This window comes from Glossina fuscipes, unplaced genomic scaffold, assembly GCF_014805625.2.
Source record: "Glossina fuscipes isolate IAEA_lab_2018 unplaced genomic scaffold, Yale_Gfus_2 121, whole genome shotgun sequence".
Classification (NCBI taxonomy): domain Eukaryota; kingdom Metazoa; phylum Arthropoda; class Insecta; order Diptera; family Glossinidae; genus Glossina; species Glossina fuscipes.
The window spans coordinates 3,499,554-3,515,938 of NW_023998464.1; the positions used below are offsets into that span (position 1 = coordinate 3,499,554).

General features: G+C 34.0%; 1 protein-coding gene across 8 annotated transcripts in view; it reads right to left on the reverse strand.

Moving 5' to 3' along the window:
- Window positions 1-16,385, reverse strand: part of LOC119640645 (sodium/hydrogen exchanger 9B1) — a 71,959-nt gene that overhangs the window by 23,222 nt on the left and 32,352 nt on the right. Inside the window, exons 1-2 of one of the 8 annotated variants that reach the window (XM_038038831.1) lie at window positions 15,054-15,516; window positions 14,638-14,906 (exon numbers count right to left, since the gene is read on the reverse strand). The exons of 1 other annotated variant lie outside the window; for it this stretch is intronic. Coding sequence is in view for 2 of the 7 variants with exons in the window: in XM_038038823.1 (XP_037894751.1) it covers window positions 3,325-3,385 (61 nt within the window). In the remaining 5 variants the exon portion in view is untranslated. Of the gene's footprint in view, window positions 1-2,805; window positions 2,875-3,324; window positions 3,650-14,279; window positions 14,386-14,637; window positions 14,907-15,049; window positions 15,517-15,662; window positions 15,693-16,385 lie in introns of those variants that run through there. 6 more of the 8 variants (XM_038038833.1, XM_038038829.1, XM_038038832.1 and 3 more) reach the window with 6 other exon arrangements.

Below are 16,385 nucleotides of genomic sequence, written 5' to 3' on the forward strand. Positions count from 1 at the left end.
TGTGTACAGACTTTGGATACCATCATAATAAGGGAATGTCAAGGAATATGTTGGGGGGGGGAGGAAGAGGGAGAACGATTTTTATTATCTTGAAATTTTTTCTTTCTCATATCATTTTTAAACCACTTTATGAGTGAAATATTGTTAATGGCTTTCGTTTAAAGGTTAGAATGTGTTATATGAGTAAACTCACGCACAAGCGGACACATGTCCCAAGCATTCGTATTTAAAAACATAAAAATGGATAGGTGGAGTTATACTAGTATTCTTGAATTGTTTTCAACTTCCGTTACATGAGTAGAATTTCAAATATTATTTTTAAATTCATTTCAACCGGTATTTATAATATCATCGAGCAAGATTTCGATAAACATACATACATGACTGCGCATGTTGTGCACATTTATCGTTGACAACTATTTTTAATTAAAATTGTGAATACATATAAACGCATTTCTATTTGGTTCAATTAGCAATACGGAGACGTGCGATGTTTGTGCTTTGCTTATGGTAGAGGCCTTAGGTCAATATGCGCATTTCTACAATAACGCTGCTCTCGTTTTGGCTCACATCATCCCGGACAATCTTCGGGCTAAAAGTTGTGAGCCGAAGGAAGAAGCACCATCTTGCCAAAGAAAAGATAACAAGCGGATGGCAAAGGCCAGAGAAATAAGATAAAAACCATTCGCAAAAGTAAAACTGAAGATGTCATTGAATATCAAATATAAGATAAATAAGTTGATTCCCGCAGAAACATGTTTCTCGCATAGAGACAATCCGCAATATCTATAATGTGACACTGGGGAGAATGTGGAAACCGCCTCTTACCAATGCTTTTACTTTGAGTAACAGAGGAACGAACAGCGTTTGAAGTTCTCAGAATTATTGAACAGTGGAAATTCTCGTGTCGCGTGTATTAGCTGCAAAAGAAAAGCCTTTGAAAGCTACGCAGACCTCGCTGGTGATGAGAAGCGATAAACTAGATTATTCTACTAATAGAAGCTATATCGCTTTAGCTAGAAATTATTTGAAGAGTTGCGTTGTATTTTATGAAGAACTCCGCTCCCTTTTTTTAGTCGTTACTAAACTAAGATGAAGCGCACCTCATCGGTCAATGGAACGTAAAGTTCTATACTGCTATAACAATACTAGAACAAAAGATTGCAGTGTCGTAGACGAAAAAGTCACATTTGACCAAAGGAACTCCTTGGTTACCTAAGCAGTACAATAACGGTCCCCATATACCAAGTTACCCATATAAGGAGGCTGCGGGCTTATTAAAAAAAAAAATTGTCAATTTATTAAAAAAGCCTCTAACAGCCTATATCTAATAATCTGGGATATTGAAGTTCAGTTATCCGCCTGAGTGGTCGAAGGCAAAAAGAATCTCGGCTAGCAACTCAATGGTCGTGGGTTCGAATCTCAAGTGCGGCAAAGTTTTTAATAAACCCGATAGCCTTAGATGCTAGTGCTTTAAGACTTTAGTATAAGAATTTACTTCTCTGGCTAAATTAATAATAATAAAAGATTTAATTAACACTAAACTCCCTAGACGCCAGACGACATCAAAGGCTTCTTTAAAATCTAGGAAAATCATAGCGGTTGGGTTTTTTTCTAGAACTTGTTTGGGTAAAATTAATGCCCACTCGACGGGGCATGTTTTTACATGGTTTTACATGAACCGAGAGAACGTCGTAAGGCACTAACTACTAATTGACTTTGAAAGTTTCCATGGATCAAGAATAGAGATTACTTTAGTTAGGGACTATTTTTGTAACCTAATAGAACTTATAGATCGGTTTTGTAATCTCTTTTATGTTATCTAGACAGGATAGCGATCTCATAGTGAAGCGAAAGTTGGAAGGAAAATTTATTGGAATAATAGAACACATCTATAAGATATTTTAAAACTTTAATCCCCGTTCTTCTAGAGTGTGCTACTGCAGTTATTTATATATGCATTGACCTTTCATGTACGTCTGTCCCATATAATTGGACGTTACTTCTGTTCTAGACCGTCTTATTTCTGATCGAGCAAATCTCGCTCTATTCACAGCCAACATAATCGACTTATTGTTGATATTGTGGTGGACATGTCTTTTAGAAACCAGTTCCAGTATGCTATGTGCACTGTGTCGGTACGATCGAAAAAGCAAAATGGTGTAAGCGAAATTTGTTTTCAAAGAACTGTTAAAATTTTTTATTATAACAGTTGAGTAGTCACACTTTGATTTCAGCAACTTGATTAAAACCATTATTATTTCAATATTGCCATATGTCGCGTCCTGACCGATAGATGTGACGCATAAAAACAATGTTCTATCAGTTTAACGGCCCAGTCAAGGCGGCCGGGAAGAGCCGATCGTCATTTTCTACATCATGATATTGTTACGAAATTTGCTTTTCTGATACGGTTCGTATCACTAGATCGTGGTTTTCTTTTTCTTTTCAATCAATTTCTTTTGCTAGGATTATTTACAATTTATTACGGCAATATTCTCGACTGTCGGCTCAAATTTTCTTTTTCGACTCAAATGTTCTTTTCCGACTTCTTTGAGGGGAAAGTCTTCTTCTAATTTGGATAATCTATATTTTCGTTGCATCCGTCTGAGTGGTCGAGTAAGCAAACGATATCGACCAAGTCGACTCTATGGTCGCGAGTTCAAATCTTCTGCGATCATAGAGATTTCAATAAAGCCGATAGCCTTAGATGTTAGTGCTTAGGACGTTAGTCTTAGAACTCATTTCTTTGAGTAATTTAATTACAATAATAATAATTATAAGATATATTTATGTTGCATTTACTCTGATTCCCAAAAACTTTCTTGTAGGCAACGCTTCATTTTTATTCTTTATCATTTAACGCTTTTGCCGCTCCTGCAGTGTATTGAGGGGAAAGGTGTGAAGTTAAAGTATTTTAAATCGTTTATAAGGTTTCTCAATTTGCTGTACTTGCCGAAGTGAAAACTCGCTTCTGTAACGATTGAATTGAATATGGATTCAATTATAACAAGTGTACGCATTGTGTACATTGAAGAAAACAAAATATTTCATAAATATTTACTTAACGTGATACAATAAAGATAAGCAAACTTTTTTTTTGATTCATGCAATCATATATATTTTCATAAAACGATGCAAACCAGTGTTAACTAAATTCGTTATATACATATATATTCCAAGTTTTTTTTTCAAATTTTTTTCCAAGAGCAAATAACTTTAAAGTTTAATTCGTATAAAAAATATATTTGCTGAATGATATTCTACGAAATGTGTACGTTTGTGCGCAACACTTCAATTCCAGCATGAGTATATTATATTTACACATGTACATATGCATGCATATATATGGAGTATTTGTATCAACTCTTCCAAAATTTCGCATATAAAAAAAACACGGCTCCCATTACTATAATCAATAATTCACGACATTACGACCATAAACGAGGTGGAGAATAGTTTTTTTCATTATTAAAAACCAATTGTCACTTAATATTAGCACTTTCATATTTATTTGTTTTTTGTGTAGATACACGTATACATGTATACGCTTCCATCCTGGCAAAAACCGACGTTTTTTTGATATTACTTAATATTCTTTTTTTGGATAGTTCACTATTCACTTTTGCATTATATAGTTGCACATATAGTTCACGTGAGTCAATGTTCAGATTTTCTGACATTTCTTCTTTTTCATTATTTTTGCGATGAACTGTAAAACGGAAAAATGAATGCCCAGTTTTGGTTTCATATCAAATATGCGTTCATTTTTGCACACTATATCGCTATGTGAAGTTTGTGGACATGTATCCTACATCCAGCAGGACTTGGGCGAGGCCCACCTTTTACTGCACCAATCGATACAGACTCACTTTCTTAATCACTGTCTACACCAATTTTAGCTTGTCTGACCCTACGTCCGTTGTGGTCACTTGTGCTCAATCTAAAAATCTGAATTTTTGAGATATTTCGATGAAATTTGATGCACAGAGCTGCTTTGGCCCATGGCCGAACACTATTGAAAATGGTTTAGGTCGGAACATTTTCTCAAATACTTCTTATATAACGCCTTATTTTGAGAGACCATTGCACGAATAACTAACTTTGTTAAACGAAGTAGTGTAGGATTAGTGTACCAAAATCTTTTTACTTAATTCATTTTGTTTAACATTTAGAAAAATTTCGTAGTGCAAGAAGTAATGTAGTATATGAGTATAAAAGAAGAAAGGAAGTAACTGAAGAGTGCAAGAGTAAAAATGTGTGAAAGACACTACGTTCATAATTTGGTTGTAAAAGTTTAAATGTCTTGAGGACATGATTCTAAAAAAAGAAAAGATTGCGAGATAAGTTGCTAAGTGGTGTTAAGTGTATATGTCAAGAAGTCTGCGATCATGAAGGCCACATAAACCGAATTTGCGAAGTGTGGAACGGCGAATAGAAGGGGCAATGTTCGGACAGACAAATAGGATATGATCAGGAGATAACACGTTAATTTTGAGAAGATTATCATTACGACTCGTGTGATTAAACATTAGCCTGTTAATAAGGCAAATAATATCACGTCTGAGTCCGGAAGGAGCTTCGTTTACTTGTAGAAATAAAAAGTATAAGTGACGACAATAAGGTGAATTATTTCATCACTATTCTTCTTGTCGATCAGAACACAATGTGATTGCCTGGAAGATGCAGTTTTATTTGCAGGGATGAGAGAACGCCCATGTGGCTGGGCACCCAGAGAAAATGAAAACAAAATGCATCAGATTTGCGGCTATATAGTAAAGATCTGATTTGTAATACGTAAGGGTGGGTTTTACTTGAAGGAAATGATTGTAAAGCGGATAAAACAGTTTTACTGTCTGACACTATAAGGATTTCTTTTGAAGTTGAGTATTCTATAAGCGGATAGCTTTCAGGATCGCAAGACATTCAGCCGAAAATACAGTGCTACATAGGTGATTACAGAAGTACTAATCAATTTCATGTAGTGGTGATGGGCTTCCGCCGAAGTAACTGTGAATTTGCTCACTGGTGAGAACTTAATTGCTGGCCGAAAATTTGGGGAACCAAAGGGAATTTTGAGTAGACTATGTACATCAATTCTTAGAATGTTGAAATTATTAACTTTGTCGGGGATTTTTTTAGCCATACAAGAGGCGCCGGAGCTCCATGAAATACCATAAATAAATTTCCGTACGTTAGCGAGTTGAAACTGTAAGAAGCAGCAGAAAGTTACGAATGTAGAGCAAAGCCTAAAAGCCTAAAAAGTCGAACGTTTTAACAAACGGAATAGAAGAATCATATATGAGAAGAGGAGTAACCGTAGGGTCTATGTTTTTAGAGAAGACCACGCATTTGGTCTTATTAACTGAAGGTGTGAGTTGGAGTGGCTGTAGACGAGAGGAAAGAGCGCCGAGGGCAGATTGTAAAGTATGCCTGCATAAATCTGGATCAGAGTTGGAACTAAAAATGACAAGATCGTCAGCATAGGTCGAAATTGCGATATTCTCAGGAAGTAAACTAAGAATTTTGTTAATATAGGAATTCAAATAAACAAAACTCAATGCAGATCCATCAGAAACACCTGTGAAAGATCTCCTTTGTACAACAACATCATCGTTATTAACTTACATTCTATTACAGAGAAAGAGGTCATATAGTAAATGGCAAAACTTGGTAGGGGCCTTTTTTACACATCTCAGCGAATCTTCGGTTGTTAATTATCTGAATAGATGAAGAAGAAGAATTGATTTTTGTTTTGTACGTGTAGATTAGAAGGATTAGAAAATGGAAAAATCCTTTAAAGTGCACAGAATTAATTCATATCTTAATTGTATTTTATAAAACAAGCTTTCGATGAAGTGAACTAAAAGATGAAAAATAAACTCAGTTCCGGTCAATTTCTTGCGATTACAGACAAAAACTTGCGCCTCTCCATATTATGTTAAGTAAGAAGTCCGATATTTGTTGAATGTCTTGGGATCGCCTACTAATCGCAGAAATAATAAGATATTCACCATAGGAAGGACATATCCATTACGTATTGCAAAACCTTAAACGCGTTTTTCTGAAAAAACTTTTTCGTAATGGTCTATAGCGGGGCTCTTAAAATTTTTATTTTTTGTATTCAAATTTATTGGAATATTTGTGAATTAATATTTTTTTGAAAACTTACATTTTTTTACCCTACACCTCCCGTGGCACAAGGACATGTTAAGGACTTGAGTTGGATCAGTTACCTTTTATTATGCAATCTTAGATCAGATAATGTTTGCGTGTCCGTGTGTCCATCTTTGTTTTTTGTGTTCCACCCACAGGCCCCAATTTTTGAGATGTTTTGATTGAATTTGATAAACTGACGCGTTTTGGACCAAAAGCGAACGTTAAAAACAGTGGTTCCGATCGGACCACCCATCTTACATCTAAAGGGTATTTGTGATGGCACGTGACTCACTATAGTGTGCCCTTTTCTTTAAAATTTGAACGGTTTTCTATGAACTTCTCGAAAAGAAAAAAAATCAGGAACACGACTTTTTAGATTATTATATCGGTTCCGGCGTTTAATTAATCGGCATTACGCAAAAAGTGCAAAAGTTGTTATTAGTTTTTTCGAAAAATTATTCTTCAAGAAACTGAGTGATTCTTTTGGCCCTGTATTTAAATTATATAAAGAATTTTAACAAGTTTTTCTTGGATTTCCATCGATGCTAAAATCGAACATATCTGACGATACCATTTCGTTGCTGTGTACTATTGATATTGATTTAATTGATTCAAGTCAGTTGAGCACTAAAGCCACAGTGGTCGAAATATATCAAAAGACATTATAATATAATTTTTTCCAATTAAGGTGAAAAATTGCTGCTAACACAAGTAGCATGTAATTCATCAAAAACAAATATCTATAATTTACATTCAATGAAGGAATATATATAAAAACAGTTTAAAGCAATTTCCCTTGGGGTCCTATACATTCTATGAGATATGGCTGATTAAAAATGACCCACTTAAACACGCTAATAATAAATTCTAACTCTGACTGTACCAACTCTAAGCAGTTTTCCTACTGGAATTGCGCATTATTTTTTTAGATTTTGCAGAGAGATCATAGTGAAACATCGTGTTGGAGACGGCTGCTGTGTAAGTCAAAGAAAATGTGATCTCGGAGAATCATAGTATTTTGAACTTTTAATAAGTGCTTGAAAATGCCTTTAACGGCATATATTATTTTTTTAATTCGAATCGTCATGAAGGAGACTTCACTTGGAACTTGGAGGCACTACGATAAAACCAAATTATATGTGCTTGCATGTATTTTGATCAGCGACGTCCATTGCTGAAAATGATCAATTGTAAGCGAAGTATCAATGTGCACAACGGTTAAATTCGATGATTTTGACTTTTTTCTACCTAAAATAACACGTTTCATTGATTTATTCAGTGTATACAGTGGCTAGCCATGAAACGCTCAAAATTGCATTTTCGGCATCCATTACTTTTGTTGTTTGTTTTGAAGAAATGTGCCGCCGAAGCTCATCAAACACGTGCTGCATTATGAGTGAGGAAAAAGAAAAAGGGGGAGAATGGTTTCAAACTAGACGCCGCATGTACGATCGGTAAACATTATGCCTTGATGTTGGGATCAGCAGGACGTCATTAACGCTTGGCCATGTGTGGTAAAACGTTCAGGTATCTACAGGATGACAAAAGCCGTACGCAAATTGTTGTCGCACAAGAAGATGTAAAATATTGAAAGCAATAAGGAAATATAACTCTGTCCTTGTGCTAAAAAATAAGTAAAGTAAAGTAAAACGCAGCCGCTAAAAATGTTCATCACTCATTTCCCATAGTTGCACAAGCTCTCACGCATAAATAGAACTTGAAATATTTTCACATCATAAATTGAGCGATTATTCTATCTAATATTTGATGGTTCAGTATACCAATTTTACGCTTATCTATACGTGAAGAAACCAGATATAAAATGCCTGCAGGCTTTACTTATCAAGAAGTTAAAGAATGCATTGACTTTCTGTATTAGTCGTACAAACATATAATTTTTATATATGGTAAGTATCTCCATTCAACATACTAAAAAAAAAAAAAATATCGTAAGTATAAACTAGACAAAGAAAAAATGTACCCTGCATCGAGCAGAACGCTCTAGCGGCCCTTTTCAAGTGCGTACACTCTTGCTTAGTAATGAACGGTGAACCGATTTAAGTACATCGTTTTTTATACTGGCATGCTTATATATGAAAACAATAAACATTATCTATTCTTTAAGCGATCCTATAAGTATTGGAGAAAAGTATTAGTTTCTTTATTTTTCTTTTCTTAAATTGTGGTGATGGGTATACAAGGTTCGGTCACGGTTGAATTTGATTTTTCTACTTGTTTATATTTTGTAAAAAGTATTCGCAAATACTATTTAGTTAATGTCGAGCAAGGCGGCGTAATTATCGTTGAAGAAAGGTTATCTATGCGCTTTATCTCTGTGTCAGGCTTTTTATTGATGCGAGGTAAGCGGTAGTTATTTAGTATGTTCTCTTAATGAAGTGGAAGTACCTTGGAGTTTTCCATCAGTAATTAAATAAGTTATTCAATGTGTGTAGCTTAGCAATGGTTATTTAAATACCTCACGTACACACCAAATGCAAAAAAAGTCGCAGTTTATGTATATACATGTGAAGAATTTATACCAAAAGACATTTATCAAAACAATGCTTATTAACGCCAGGCATTTTGTTATATCCACGTTGGTATGTTCAGTTTGTCAAAGCGTTTGTAGGGCCTGGAAGGAATCTTCACAGCCCCTATAAAGTATATTTGTACTTGATAAGCATCAAATTCCCATTCGACTTAACTATGTTCGTTTGCTGGTCTCTGCGTCCATCTGTGCGTGTGTGCAAATGTGTGTCATAAAGGATTTTGTGGCTGCAGAAATGCAGTTATAGACTTCAAATTGAACAAAAGTTCATTCATTCAGTGAAAACTGGTGAGAATGGCCAAAGCACATGTCTACAATGCAACATATGCCTGGACCGCTCTTATTTTCAAAAGCCAAAACACAATCGGGTTTTGTGTCCATCACTCATCAACTGCAATAGATGTGGTGGCAAAAGGTTTCACGTGCACGAAAATGCAAAAATAGACCACACGCACTCAATATTACAGAGTGTCAAAATTAAATTTCATTTTGTTTTATTTTTTCTGTGCTTCTTTTAGGAAAAACGTACGAAGCATAAGAGATTCGGCCATAACCTAATATGATTTTCTTACTTGACATTAGTTCAGTTCAGACAATTAACTTTTATCGCTAATTTATTAAGAAGAAATATTTTGAATTCCTTCCGCTTTGAATGTGCAACTGCAATCGTGGGCTGACTAATAATAATACAAATAAAAACAATTTCTGTGATTTACACACATACGGACAATTATATACGAGAAGCAACCTTTTCTTCATAAGTACTTTTACTACGTTGATCGATATGAAATCAAAGCAATTGCAAACAAATACTTAAAACTTAATTTGTCTTCAGTAACATATTTAATTAAAATTCATGTCATTTATTGTATATGCACGTCTCTGTATGTGCATACATTTACTAACCTCTACATATAGTTTATCAGAACTATCCCTACTATATATTAAATTTAGCATTTACTTATAAGAAATTTACTATTTTCTAATGAATGTCTCTTCCTTTTACTCCGACATCTTTCAACTTCGTTCCTTTTCACTTACATATGTATGAAATAATCGTCTCACATGTGTACGCATGCTTATAATTACAATCTATACGCTAAGTAGCTGAAGGCATTCGGATATCGAAAAAAAAAAAAAATATTTTAATAAGCAAGCAGTAGCAAAGCGAAACAGCGATTACGTCGGACACCGTTTCGACGATCAGACCATCTAGAAGATTCGATTCTTCTACTGTCCGAAGCATCCGTTTTTTTTTATATTACGAAAATGTCATAAATGATAAAATGAATCCACATAAAAAGTGATTAATTCTGTTAAAAATCAAATTTCCGAAAATATTGGAAAAGCAATTAAATATTGTCGATGAATAGAGAGACACTATGCGGCCGACTTGTAACGAAAATTTCCTGCTAGAGAAGAAAAGATGAAATGCAAACAGAGTAACAGAAATTCCAGAGGACTGACCGATATTCCCGGCTAACAAATAAAAACGTAAGTCCAGCAACTAAGAGGATTAAGTAAAATATCACAACATAAAGTATTGGCGACTTTTTCGAAAGAGGTATAAGCAAAAGGGGAGAGGGACTTGAATCGGAACTTTCAAGCAAAAAAGACAAAGAAGTTCGAATGTAGTGGAGTGTAATACCGCGATAAAATTTTACAAAACCTAAGCAGGCTTGAGAGACAGAAATACTAAACGCCACAAAAATGAATGGGAGAGATCTAGTTAAACAATATCAAAATTAATCTAATTAAGATAACGACGCTTTTGTAGCTTGAATTGTTAATTTCTTTGAAGACCACAATGTCATGTGCCACAGAACTTGCTAAATATTATGCTGCGCACACTAATTATTATAATCACTTCGAGCTACTTTCATTCCACAGTTGTGCACTTCAACAAGCAACCAGGCGGGGAAACAAACATCAACATTGAACCGACTTTTCCATAGCTATTTTTTAATTGCTTCGTTTTACTTATAGAGTTGATGAAGAATGCATTTTTTTCGATGAACACATGACGATGACTTCTTTCTCTACATGCGTTTTTCTTCGAGTGTTAGGGAATTATGTATGTAGGTGCTTATCGATAACTATTCGTGTAGACCTGCCCGTAAGAGACTGTATTTATTGATATTATTTAATAAATTAAGAACAATGTACATTGTTAACGAACTTTTTTAATAGTCCCGTGTTGATAATAAAATATAAACACAACAAATAAAGCACAAAACAGAATAATATAAAAATATTGTATCATACACGCTAACCCTATCTTACTTTAATATTGTTTAAGTAGTTTATGTCTATATTTGCGATTACATAGGCATGTATACAAAAAGAAGCATTTACGCGTCTATAAACACATAAAAGTTTTATAGTGTTGTAGTTTGTGTGAAATGAAACAATAGAAAAATTAAAGGGATTATGGTGGACATAGACCAAATCTTTGAACATCGCCGCTGGCTTGATAATCTTACTTACTACCTAATCTGTTGTATTGAGGTATATGAAACAGCTAAATGGATATTAGATATACCCTGAACGATGCACACTCATTTTTGAAATCAATGTAAACATGACTGTCCGTTCGTGTGGCCTACAGAGGAAAGTTAGCCGTAATGACCAAAACTTCGATGCTACGCAATCATGTACTATTTCGTCCTTCAAAATCTCGGTGCCTGCGTATTTCTAAAATACTTTAAGTTAATACTTAATAAATCTGCAAGACCGATGGATGCACTTCCGGTAGAAGACTATTTAATCTTCCCTTACACCTCCGTCCTTAACGTCTCCTCCCTTAGCCTCTAGTCCCTTACCGTCGGCTGCAGAACTGTTCCTCAAAAAGATAAGTTGTCCGAGAAGACAGTTAGAGCAATGTCGTCACCCTATTCAACTTCTTACATTAAATGACAGCCTCAGCATCTTGCATTCAAGAAAACGTTCTAACTTCTCTTTTAAGTACATAAGAAATATCTTTCCTTTCGTTAACTTCATTTTTTGTCGTACCAAAAAACTGCACGAAAAGGGGGCATCTGCTAATCGATTTATCATATTAAAAAATTCGAATATATAAGCTTTGGGGCCTGTCTTGGCTGCTCGTTACGATCCTTCTTTAATTGCAGGAGTGTAAGTTTTTTTTGAGTTTTAGTCATAAGTGTGGGCGAATTTAAGCATTTCGAAACCGCCTGCCAGCCAACCCGTGCTGCATCGGTATGAACAAGTGATAATCAGAAGACATAGTGCCTGGTAAGCACAGTGATAGCGGCGGAACTTCCAATTCGAGCTACAACAGCGTATTCTCTACAACTCTTGTTGAGCGTTGTCATGCAAGATTGTGACTTTGTCTCTTTTAAGCGCTATTGCCGATCTATTTTACAACAATACACCGTTCAATTTGCTTAATTGACGTCGTCAGAAATCTGCAGTAAAAGTATCCTGAACACCATCGGTGATGTTAAATTAAAAGTGTTTTTGTTAAGTTCCATGTTTGCATTAGCTATCAATTAGCGCTTATGACTGCGAAAATTTCATTAATGAGCAGATATGCGAAGATCATACCATCAAGTACATGTCCAATATTACTGATATCACGAAAAACACTTACAAAGCTAAACTGCTTCCATAACAACGATAAAATACTTTCAATACAAATTATCTTCAACAAAGCTTTATCTTCTCTCAAAATCGAAAGTTATTACATATTATATTGTTACATACATTATAACATTGTATTCATTATGTTCGTATTTTATATCCGCTGCTAAGAGTTTAACGGTATGCTTTACACTAATTCATCTAATTATCAAAGCAAGTAGGAAAAAAGTGTGTTTTCCATAACCTAAGCCAACTGTACGAAATTCACATTTTCTCTGAAATTTGAATGTGTTTGTTAGTGTAGTAATTTTCGACATGTATGAGAATTATGAGAAAGTCTCTAAAATTTCGATCCAATTTTTTAATTCATAATATTCTATTTTTTAATTCATAATATTCATAATAAAATTGAAAAACCTTTACTCATTAACGTATGGAAATGAGAATTTATTATTTTGATTTAAAAAAGAAAAAAAATTTTAATTAAGTCCTCTTTGCAAATTTTTATTATAATATAAATTTCGTATTTTTCTCCGTATATTTACTGCACTTTTGCTTTCCTGAAGATCGAGTTTTGGAATTAATTTAAGGAAAATTTTATACGAATTGCTTTAATCAGAACATAAATATTTGTATATAATATATGTGTATGTATTCGTTCATTGTTTCCTTAAATGAAGAAATTCAATTTAAAAGAATTATTATTGTCATAGTACGTATACAACGGACAGTCTAATAAATTTATAACTCCTCCTGTCGTATTGAGTAAAGCATCTTCTTGTCCGGATGTGTGATCTTTAAGATAAGTAAGATTCATGTAAAAATACTTATAGCTGCAGGAGTTAGATATTGAAATGGTTCGAAACTTAATTCGGATATAAAGTGCAGCCGTTGCAAATATATAAATACGGTAGACCCACTTATATGAATCCGTGTTGTACTCTTCACTTGGATTACACAAATACATGAGCACTTCGAAGCCCCAAAAGGACTGACTTACTTTCATACTTAAAATCAGTTTCCTTAATAACGAGTCTTACGACCCTGCTTGGCAACAATTTCTAGGGCGGTTGAATAGCAAAGTACACAGCCTTCTCTACAGGAGAGAGAGAGAGAGAGAGAGAGAGAGAAGTGACGTTCGTAAGTTTTCCGTTGCCTCGTACGTATTCGTTTTGTATAAATGCGTGTTATGAACGGTCTAGTTCCTGTGGTTTAAGTGAAGTTAAAACTCCAATCTCGCATGTACAGCTTCAAGCGCACTTCATTTTACATGTTAACTCACTTAAGCTCCCTCTTTTAAGCGCAATAAAAATTCTTTGGAATTCAATATGTTTCCAAATTTTAGATTTTTATTTTTTTAATTCCTGAGCAGGAGAGATTCAAGTTCCAAAGGATGCGCCGAACTGGAGCAGAGATGAAAGGTTAAGCGAGCGGACAGATGATTGGTTAGAGCGACACAAATTCAATCGTTTACCTTGTTACATATATCGTCTATGTAACTTCCAAAATATGGAGAAGCATTTGCGGATTGATCCCTTCGCTACGTTTAGTAATTCATTTTATGGGAGTCAGCAAATTCGTATTAAGCTAAATATAATTTCTTCCTTGTTTTATTACAATAAAATTCCTTCAAGCATATATGCACGCATATATGCACACGTGTCATATTATTCATTGTAATATCACAATGTAATCAATATTAAAATCTGTTACTGAAATGCATCACAGCTTCATCACAGTCTGTTTTATGTATGTGCATATAGTTATATATGCTGCAAAATACGCTGTCATTTGCAACAATATATAAATTCGATATTTTTCAAAATGAACTCGTTTAAACGTGCATTCACAGCTTTTTTTTCAAAATTATCCTCTTTTTGTTTATTTTTTTTTAAATAATTTTTCTTATTTACTTTTTAACTCCATTTAACTTTATAATGAAAATTCATTGAGTTTGTTTCAAATTACATACAAATGAGCCAAGCAGCAACGGCAGCAGCAGTAGAATAGATCGGATAGAGCATAAAAGCCGGCAAAAAGCGATTATGTAAATTGGTTTGTGATATTAATTCCAATTCCTTGTTCATAAATTATACAAAAGCAATTTTCAGAGAGAAAAAAAAAAAAATAAATAAAATAAAATAAAAAATAACGAAGAAAGTTACTTTCGCCTCTGGACGAATTTTGAATACCCGTCCGATGTAAGGAACTATATACAGGTATCGCAAATCTCTTTGCTAAGTGGACAATATGCTAATGTAGTGTACTGTACATTCGGGAGTTTTGGTTAAATATAGAAACCAAGCTGCTTGCATTACGGGCGACTATACCTTGGTATTCTCTTAGTAATTCCATCTTGTCGAATTTTTTTTTTTAAATATTACTATTCTCAACATTCTAACACGTGAGCTCGGCTTCTGCTTTTTTCTGGAATTCCGACAAGAGACAATTAAACACACTTGAAATCTTACACTAATCAATATGTGTGCACATATATGTAATGTGGATCAGTTTGGGATTTCAATTCATTTGTCTAAGCGTTGTTAATGTAGTTGTGAAACTAGGGTACTCGGATGCTCTTTCGCTTGGCATAAAAATGCTGAAATGTTAAATCAATATGAAAAATTAAAATATGATTGCTATCGAGCGTTGCAAAAAGGGGAGGCAAAAAATGTATTAAAAATATTAATAAAAACTGTAAAAAAAAAACAATGACAAATAATTGAAACCATTTTCACGCACATACTTCTTTTATGATATTTAATTTTGTTATTGTAAATGTATGAAAACTTGTAAACACTTGTGAAAGGCGAACAAGCTGTCGAAAAGGCAAAGCCGGTTATGCTATTTTTATGCAATTTATTTATATTTTATTTATAATTTTCAAAGTTTTTCACTTTATTTTATTTATTTTCTTCTTTTTTTTCCAAAAAATAAAGAACTTTTAAATTTCCTATAGGATACACTTGAAATATTCTCTTATTTATTTATATTTGATTAATTCCGAAATTTTTAAGCTTGTTTTTAAAATTAATTTCGGCAAATTTTTAGCTTAAACTATTCTTTTGTTCTCTTTATTTATTTTACTCCCGTTTTTTTTATCTCGATATTAATTTTCCGTTTTATTTTCACTCATATATCACTTCTCGGTTCTTAGCACATAGCATATAGAAGGTGCCCCTTCTCGTTATAGACTGTTTGCGATTATCAAAACTTTAGTACACTTTATAGGTTTTGATTATAACTGATTTCTTCTTTTTTTTTTTTTGTTTTATTTGTTTTTTCATTTTTGTTTTTCTTCCTCAAGACAGCGCTATCCATATTCTTATGGCAATAGTATTCTAAGCACACAAACCACACAAACAGTACGAAGTTGTAAAATCAAAGGCAAATAAAAAAGAAAACATATTCTCCTCTATCGTCGCTTTCGTGTCTTTTTCATATTTTTACTTTTAGTTTTTTACTTAAAGCGATCACTCACTGTTTATTAAAATCCCGCGCTCACTACCTTTACGATGGCATGCGATAAGCATACCGCTGCCTTCTACAGTGAAGGCTTTCTTAATCGGACTCAAATTTAAGTTCACTGGGCAGAGATGGAATTGATAGGCTTCATATAGTTTGAACTTCTCCGAGTGTCGGAAATCGCTCCCTTCTCGACATCTTGTTGAACAATTTTTCCAATAAAGCAACTCAGCGGAAGAATTGAAGTACCTGGTACTTCAGTTTAATTACTTTGCATCGATCAAAGGAAGTGGCAACCTGGGGCGCGACATTTACATCGAATCTAAATTTGAACCGAAATTTGCCCAGATATAGTGCCAGCTGCTGATTTAGTTATTCTCAAAACGTGTTCTTAGCGATTCTACCTTTTGGGGCATATTCAAGTATTAGAGGCGTATTTAAGTATTAGAACAAAATAATTCCTTGTTCATTATGACTCTTCATCATAAAGAAGATCATTTAAGCCAATCAAAAAATTGGTTTTCTTAGAAATTGACAATGGCCTCAGCTCTTAGTCGATTTCTGACATTGAATAAAAAGGTTATGTTTACGACATTTTAGGAAATCACCGAAT